The following is an 8,425-nucleotide window of genomic DNA, read 5'->3' on the forward strand; positions in this document are numbered from 1 at the left end:
ACACACACACACACACTCACACAAACACGCACACACTCACTCACTCACTCACACACAAACACTCATGCACACACACACACACTCTCACTCACTTACTCACACACACACACACACACACACACACTCTCACTCACTCACTCACACACAAACACTCACACTCTCTCACTCACTTACTCACACACTCACACAAACACTCACACACACACACACACACACTTTCTTAAACTTTTGAAAGGACTGAACTTTAGTTGGTTATCATATCTAGTGTCACATTCCTGTAGCGCAGACATTAGAGCAACACCAAGGTCATAGGTTCGATTTCCAGGGAATGCATGAGCTAATTTGACAGAATTTGGATGAATACATTAAAAGTAAGGATGTGCACTTAAGAAAATTGCACTTAAGCGAGTTCTGTGAATATTAAAGCACATAAAGATGGTCTGTGTGTCTCTCTGTGTGTAATGAGTGGTGTGTTTTTATTTAGTTGTTTACCAAAAAAAAAAGTAATTGTTAAATTAATTCTTTACATTTTAAAAGATTAGTTCAATTCTTAATGTTATATGCCTCAATTTGATTACCATCATTTTTGATGGTATTTGTATTAAATCATAAATCCAGAAAAATATTGACAACACAGAATGAATGAATGAATGAATGAATGAATTAGTAAATAAACAAATAAATAAATACATACAGAGGGTCCTAATATTGTTTAAACAAATTAAATGATTACATTTTGAAACATTGTACACCAGAATTTCTTAGGGCCCTAAAATTTAACTTTTGATAAACTTTTAATAAGTTGTTGTTGAATTGTATACATTTCATGATTTCAATTAATTATTAGACATGATTGCTAAAATTCAAATTAACTAATAAAACCGAATCCAGAAAAATTTAAATAAAAAACATGGAAAATTTAAATTAGAAATAATAAAACAGGAATTGTAAAAAAAGAAAAGAAGGATTTCATATGTCAAACTTTGAATAAACTGCTGTTAAATTGTGTACATTTCATGTTTTCAATTAATTCGACAATGCTAAAATCGAACCATTAAAACGGTATCCAGAAAAGAAAGCATATTTCGTAAGGCCGTATTAATCTGATTCGTCATTAGGGTGTGAAGTGTGTTTGCAGAGACTGCTCTGGCTAATTGCTCTTGAATGAATAATACCGAACAACCGTCATATGTGAACTCTTTTGAGCTCGTTAGGGTTCGTTATGGATGACAGGCCAGCTCAGTGGAAATCAGATATTGGATTTCTTCTCTCTTTATTCACACATGTCTGTGATTCCCTTCTTGAGTTCAACATCAGAATCATCCTTGTGTAGCAGATACTGTCATGTATGGCTCATTAAGACATGAGCAGCGGTAATTAATACTTACATAGTATCATTTTCTCATCAAGTATCTGCTTGTAAGAGTGTGATTGATCATCACTGATTTATCCTTGACACAGGCACCACTGGCTTCTTGGTTAAAATGAAATGCATTTTATGAATTGTGTGGGGAAACGTTTTTAGGATTCAGCAAGAGTTCTACTAGCATCCGAACAGGATTGTAACTGTGCAGACTTTCTAAATCTGCTCTGTTTTCAGATCGCAGCGTCGTACGGAAACATTATATGTGTGTTTGAGCCGGTGGAGGTCAGTCCACAAGGGAAAGCACAAAACGTGAGTTTCTTCTTGAATAAATACACTCTTTTAAATCGGTCATGAACATAAGGTTCGAATGCATGAACTGATAACATGTTGAATGCATTGCATAGTTGTGTGTCCCAAATGCATGCATGTGAATGATTTGCTGTGTGTGTTTGTGCTCAGCAGAAGCTGAATTATCATTGGCAGAAGAGCGGGCAGTTTGTTCTGCAGTCGGTCGCACAGATCCTGACGTGGCACCCCACAGGTACGTGAGATCAGCGTATGCTTGTCTTGTCTGCGACGGGCCGCTCACTTCTCTCCTCTAACGCTGTCCGCAGGTTCATGGCTTCTGACGGGCTCGGCGTGTCTGCAGATGTGGTGTGATGTTCAGTCCAGCGCAGAGACCGAAGAGGAGGCTGAATCCGCCGGTCCTCGGCGCTCCTGGAGATGCGTATGGCAATGCAAGTCAGTGTTCGTCCGTCACACCACACCGAGCTTCTCTGAATACACGTCAGGCAGCTCCAATAAAACCTCTCTGGTTGTTACAGGTCCGCTGCTCCGACTCACTTCATCAAGTTTTCCCCAGATGGAGAGTTTTTCGCGACCGCAGGACAGGTTTGTGTTTGTTCATATATGACATATGCACATAATTCCAAGTCATTTGACTGTTTTGTGTAGAAAACAGAACAAAAGTGTAGTCACTATTCACCCAAATTCTTGCTGTCCTCCAGTCGAATATGATGCTCGCTCGAGAATCTTTGTGTTTGCAAGAAGAAAATATAATTTCAAATCCAATCACTTGTCGTGGGGTCTTGATGAGTGGGGTCTTTCACGATACTGGTGGCTCTGCTGGAGCATCGTGCAAGGAAAATGTCCAGGATGGAGGGGAGAGGGGCACCGATGATCTTTGCAGCTGTATTCACTGTCCGCTGGAGGGTCTTGCGGTGATGCAGCTGGTCAGCAACTCTCAGGTTGTTTGCACCACACCATTCAACCAGTTGTGCCACTTCCTCTCTGTAGGGTGTTTCCTCATTGTTGCTGATGAGACCTACCACAGTTGTGTCATTAGCGAACTTGATGATGTGTTTGGAGCTGAACTTGGCAGTGCAGTCGTGGGTCAGCAGCGTGAAGAGCAGCGGGCTGAGCACACAGCCCTGTGGAACACCTGTGCTCAGTGTGGTAGTGCTCGAGATGTTGTGGCCGACACGGACTGACTGAGGTCTTCCGGTTAGAAAGTCCAGGATCCAATTACAGAGGGAGGTATTTAGGCCCAGCAGGTTTAGTTTGTTAATGAGCTGTTGTGGGATTATTATGTTGAATGCTGAGCTGAATTCGATGAACAGCGTTCTAACATAAGAGTCTTTATTTTCTAAGTGGGTAAGAGCCAGGTGGAGGAAATTTCATCGTCTGTAGAGCGGTTTGGACGGTATGCAAACTGTAGCGGGTCAAGTGTGTTGGGGAGATTGGATTTGATATGGTGCATGACTAACCTCTCAAAGCACTTCATCGTGATTGGGGTCAGTGCTATGGGACGATAGTCATTCAGGCAGGACACAGGTGACTTCTTTGGTACTGGGGTGATGGTGGTGGACTTGAGACATGTGGGGACAACTGCTTAGCTTAGTGAGATGTTAAAGATGTCTGTTAAGACATTTAGTTTGTAAACATGTAATGTTATTTAGACTATTTTAAATCGTACTACTCTCGAGTTTGCCATGAATATAGTTTATTTATAAAGCGCATTTAAAACAATAAAAGTGTTGAAAGAAGAAATACAGTATCAGAATGAAGTAGAATTTACATTATAATGCATAACTCATAAAACGTTATAAAACATGCAAATAAAAGCTCTACAGAACGATACCAAAGGTTACGGTCTCTTTAATGCTGATATACCGTCAATACAGACACTGTATCTATTGCTTCTCCCATGTTTGCTCACTAACACGCGCTCAGCTACTAGAATGCACAGTTATTGAAGGATTGTTTTGTTGCAGGACGACTGTCTGGTGAAGGTGTGGTACAGCACCAGTAAATGGCAAGCAGGCGTCACCAAACTCTTCACGCCGCTCGACCTGCGCTCCGGAGCCGAGATCAACTTCTCCTTCATTTACCTGGCTCACCCTCGTTCCGTCACCGGCTTCTCCTGGAGGAAGACCAGCAAATACATGCCCCGGTGAGTAGAGGCGTGACGGCTGGCAGACGCCTGACGCTCCCACTGACCGCTCTGTCCTGTCTTGCAGAGGCACCGTGTGTAACATGCTGCTGACCTGCTGCAAGGACAGTGTGTGTCGCCTGTGGGCCGAAACACTGCTTCCCAGCGACTGCCTGCTGTCTGGACTCCGACACAATCACTGCAGCAGCGACGCCATGAAGGCAAACAACACAAAGAAGTCCTCCAGCAGCACCCGAGTGCAGAACCAGAACCCGCTGGAGGTGAGACGCTGGAGGAGTGGAGCGTCATGTGCTGTGTGTTTGACTGATGAGAGACTAGAGCGGCATCTGCTTTGTGTTCCCAGCTGAAGCTGAAGCCGTCGTGGAGAGAGGAGGTGCGGTGTTTATCTCAGCTCTCATACAGCGGTCCTCTGCCCCAGCAGCAGAACAAACACTACAGCCACCGCACAAACATCCTGCACGCTAACGCACTGTGCCACTTCCACATCGCCGCCAGCATCAACCCAGCCACAGGTAGCACACGCGTGACACAAAAAAACTCTTATGCACCATAAATACAGAGATGTAGTGTGAACTCACACTTATCTTATCTTAGTTCCCGCACACACTCACACACACGCACGCTCGCACACACACTCACACTATCACATACACACTCACACACACACACAAACACTCACACACACACGCACGCACGCACGCACACTCGCACGTGCACACTCGCACGCACACGCACGCACGCACACACACACACAAACACTCACACACACACGCACGCACACTCACACACTCGCACGTGCACACTCGCACGCACACGCACGCACGCACACACACACACAAACACTCACACACACACGCACGCACACTCACACACACACGCACGCACGCACTTGAGACATGTGGGGACAACTGCTTAGCTTAGTGAGATGTTAAAGATGTCTGTTAAGACATTTAGTTTGTAAACATGTAATGTTATTTAGACTATTTTAAATCGTACTACTCTCGAGTTTGCCATGAATATAGTTTATTTATAAAGCGCATTTAAAACAATAAAAGTGTTGAAAGAAGAAATACAGTATCAGAATGAAGTAGAATTTACATTATAATGCATAACTCAGAAAACGTTATAAAACATGCAAATAAAAGCTCTACAGAACGATACCAAAGGTTACGGTCTCTTTGATGCTGATATACCGTCAATACAGACACTGTATCTATTGCTTCTCCCATGTTTGCTCACTAACACGCGCTCAGCTACTAGAATGCACAGTTATTGAAGGATTGTGTTGTTGCAGGACGACTGTCTGGTGAAGGTGTGGTACAGCACCAGTAAATGGCAAGCAGGCGTCACCAAACTCTTCACGCCGCTCGACCTGCGCTCCGGAGCCGAGATCAACCCCCCCCCTATGAAAAATAGCCTTTTGACAAATTCTGGCACATTTACAGTAATGTTCATTAATGTGCATTGCCCCTGTAAATGAGAGCGATTTAAACTCTTCAACCCTCTGTGCGAGAGTATTGCGTGACAAACAGGATGAAACCGACTACAAATAGCTCCTTCTGCTGTCGCTCTTAAATCTCATCTCTCTGTAGTTCTTCAAACCTGGTGTCAAAATACATGCAGAAAGCAGAGTCTTTTGTCTGCTTGAAGACAGATAATGTGAATGTGATGGAGACGTTTGTGTGCAGACATCCCTCTGCTGCCCTCCATCTCGTCCATGAACGGCTCTGATGAGGAGGAACCGGGCGGCCCGTTCACCGTTCACTGGCTCAACAACAAAGAGCTGCACCTGACGCTGAGCATGGAGGTGTTTCTACAGCAGCTGAGGAGCAGCGGCGAGCAGAACGGACCCACAGAGCGCTACGGTACAGTGTGCATCATCTGAGCCTTATATCAGAGGACAGGACTGATTTACGTTATGTGAGAGTGACATTCTTGGAATTTGTGCCCTGCATTTTTCCAATCCAAGTGCACACACACACACTCATACTTGGTTTACGGGGACTCTCCATAGGCGTAATGGTTTTTATTCTGTACAAACTGTATTTTCTGTCGCTTTACACCAACCCTACCCCTAAACCTACCCCTCACAGAAAACTTCTGGCAATTTTTGAATTTCATAAAACACCGTTTTGTATGTTTTTTAAGCCTTTTGTGCATACGGGGACACAGGAAGTGTCCTCATAAACCATGTTTACATTGTAGTACCCATGGCATTATACACATTCGTGTGCTCATAAACCATATATACCAGTACACACACGCACACTCACACACTCACTCACTCACTCACTCACACACACACACACACACAGTTTTATTGGTGGTACTTGTACACTGATAGGCCTGTCCGAGCAGCATGTGCAGATTCACATGAGTCACATGAAGCTGAAATCTCTCTGTTCTGAGCAGATGCTGATGAGGTGGGGAGCGGCGCTGATGCTGTGGCTCTGAGCTCCGTCTCTCTCCCTGCGGCGGCTGTGGATCATCAGGTGGATGTGCTGCTGAGTGACTGGAACAGAGCAGCAGACATGCTGTTCAGCATCCACCCGATGGACGGCTCGCTGCTGGTGTGGCTAGTCGACTGGCTGGATGAATACCAGCCGGGCATGTTCCGACAGGCGCAGGTACATATATATATATATATATTAAAATTTTGAATCTAATTAATTACACAGCGTGGCGAGTAATTAATCGAATTAATCGCATATTAATCGTACATCAAATTTGGCTGAGAAATTACCCTCAAAAGATAATTTAAAGTCATTATTGTGTTAAATGAGAAAAGCATCAAATATTCTTTACAAAAAGTAGCTTTAGAAAGAAATTTTTCTTTTTTTTTGCGTGAACTGTCCTTTTAGTTTTTTATTAATGTCTTTTTTTATTTTCATATTTTTTGTTAATATGGAAATATGAAATAATTTTTTAATGAAGTTATACTCTATATATTCTTATACTTTTAGATACAATATTGTCTTTTTTTCTGTTTTGCCAATGAAAATAGTACCAAAGATGGACCAGAACATTTGTGCGTCTCAGAGCAACACTGCAGTGTTTCATTCCTGAATGAATCTGTTTTTAAATTAATCTTTTGAGTCAATGATTCAGTGACTCATTCATAAAGACAGTGGCTGTGTTCGGAATGGCACACTAGCTTACTGCTTACTGCCGAGTACACAGTGCATACTGCCTACTGTTTTTTAAAGAATAGTGTGTGAAACAGTATACAATAAGCAACAAATAATGTTTCAGAGTACTGAACATTAATTCACAGTACTGAATTCTCTGATGAGTTCATTCTCTGTTTCCAGGTTTCCTTCGTGTCCAGGATTCCCGTGGCCTTCCCCACCGGCGACGCCATCTCGCTCAGCCGCAGCGTGGTCATGTATGCCTGCAACAGAAACGTGGACCTGGCCATGCAGCACGGCCGTCACCGTCCCGCAGGCCTGCCTCACTCGTCCTCCTCCGCTCTGATCGGACTGAGCCAGAGCAAACCCTCCTCCAGCAGCCTGCGTCTCAGCATCTTCACCCCCAGTGTCCTGATGATCTCCAAACATGCCGACGGCTCGCTCAACCAGTGGGCCGTCAGCTTCGCCGAGGACTCGGCCTTCTCCACGGTGCTCAGCGTGTCTCATAAGTCACGATACTGCGGCCACCGCTTCCACCTCAACGATCTGGCCTGCCACTCTCTGCTGCCGCTGCTGCTCACTACCTCGCACCACAACGCCCTTAGGACACCCGACGGGGACGCCGCTCTGACCCGCCCTGCTGTTGCCCAGTCCCACAGGAGCAGGGTGTCTTCTGGCGGTGTCGCCCAGGATCCCAACGCGATCTACAGTGAGCTGATCCTGTGGCGGGTGGATCCGGTGGGTCCGCTGTCGTTTTCGGGGGGCGTGTCGGAGCTGGCCAGGATCAACTCGCTGCACGCATCCGCCTTCTCTAACGTGGCCTGGCTGCCCACGCTCATCCCCAGCAACTGCCTCGGTGAGGACAGCTTCCTTAGATTCTAGATTCCATTTCACCTTAGCAACCGCATCCCTCGCCCCTAGCAACTGCCTCGGTGAGGACAGCTTCCTTAGATTGTAGATTCCATTTCACCTTAGCAACCGCATCCCTCGCCCCTAGCGACTGCCTCGATGAGGACAGCTTCCTTAGATTCCATTTCACCTTAGCAACTGCATCCCTCGCCCCTAGCGACTGCCTCGGTGAGGACAGCTTCCTTAGATTGTAGATTCCATTTCACCTTAGCAACCGCATCCCTCGCCCCTAGCGACTGCCTCGATGAGGACAGCTTCCTTAGATTCTAGATTCCATTTCACCTTAGCAACCGCATCCCTCGCCCCTAGCGACTGCCTCGGTGAGGACAGCTTCCTTAGATTGTAGATTCCATTTCACCTTAGCAACCGCATCCCTCGCCCCTAGCGACTGCCTCGGTGAGGACAGCTTCCTTAGATTCTAGATTCCTTTATTCCATTTCAACCGCATCCCTCGCCCCTAGCGACTGCCTCGGTGAGGACAGCTTCCTTAGATTGTAGATTCCATTTCACCATTTCACCTTCATCCCTCGCCCCTAGCGACTGCCTCGGTGAGGACAGCTTCCTTAGATT

The 8,425-nt window shown here is 45.4% G+C and overlaps 1 protein-coding gene across 1 annotated transcript in view; it reads left to right on the forward strand.

Moving 5' to 3' along the window:
• Positions 1-8,425, forward strand: part of LOC107566387 (dmX-like protein 1) — a 23,893-nt gene that overhangs the window by 7,112 nt on the left and 8,356 nt on the right. The window contains exons 2-11 of the mRNA XM_016251832.1: positions 1,601-1,675; positions 1,826-1,907; positions 1,981-2,107; positions 2,191-2,257; positions 3,640-3,818; positions 3,886-4,078; positions 4,162-4,330; positions 5,507-5,683; positions 6,231-6,445; positions 7,130-7,802. Coding sequence (XP_016107318.1) covers positions 1,601-1,675; positions 1,826-1,907; positions 1,981-2,107; positions 2,191-2,257; positions 3,640-3,818; positions 3,886-4,078; positions 4,162-4,330; positions 5,507-5,683; positions 6,231-6,445; positions 7,130-7,802 — 1,957 coding nt within the window. The remainder of the gene's footprint in view (positions 1-1,600; positions 1,676-1,825; positions 1,908-1,980; positions 2,108-2,190; positions 2,258-3,639; positions 3,819-3,885; positions 4,079-4,161; positions 4,331-5,506; positions 5,684-6,230; positions 6,446-7,129; positions 7,803-8,425) is intronic.

Source organism: Sinocyclocheilus grahami, unplaced genomic scaffold (assembly GCF_001515645.1).
Source record: "Sinocyclocheilus grahami isolate Dianchi unplaced genomic scaffold, SAMN03320097.WGS_v1.1 scaffold1072.1, whole genome shotgun sequence".
NCBI classification, from domain to species: domain Eukaryota; kingdom Metazoa; phylum Chordata; class Actinopteri; order Cypriniformes; family Cyprinidae; genus Sinocyclocheilus; species Sinocyclocheilus grahami.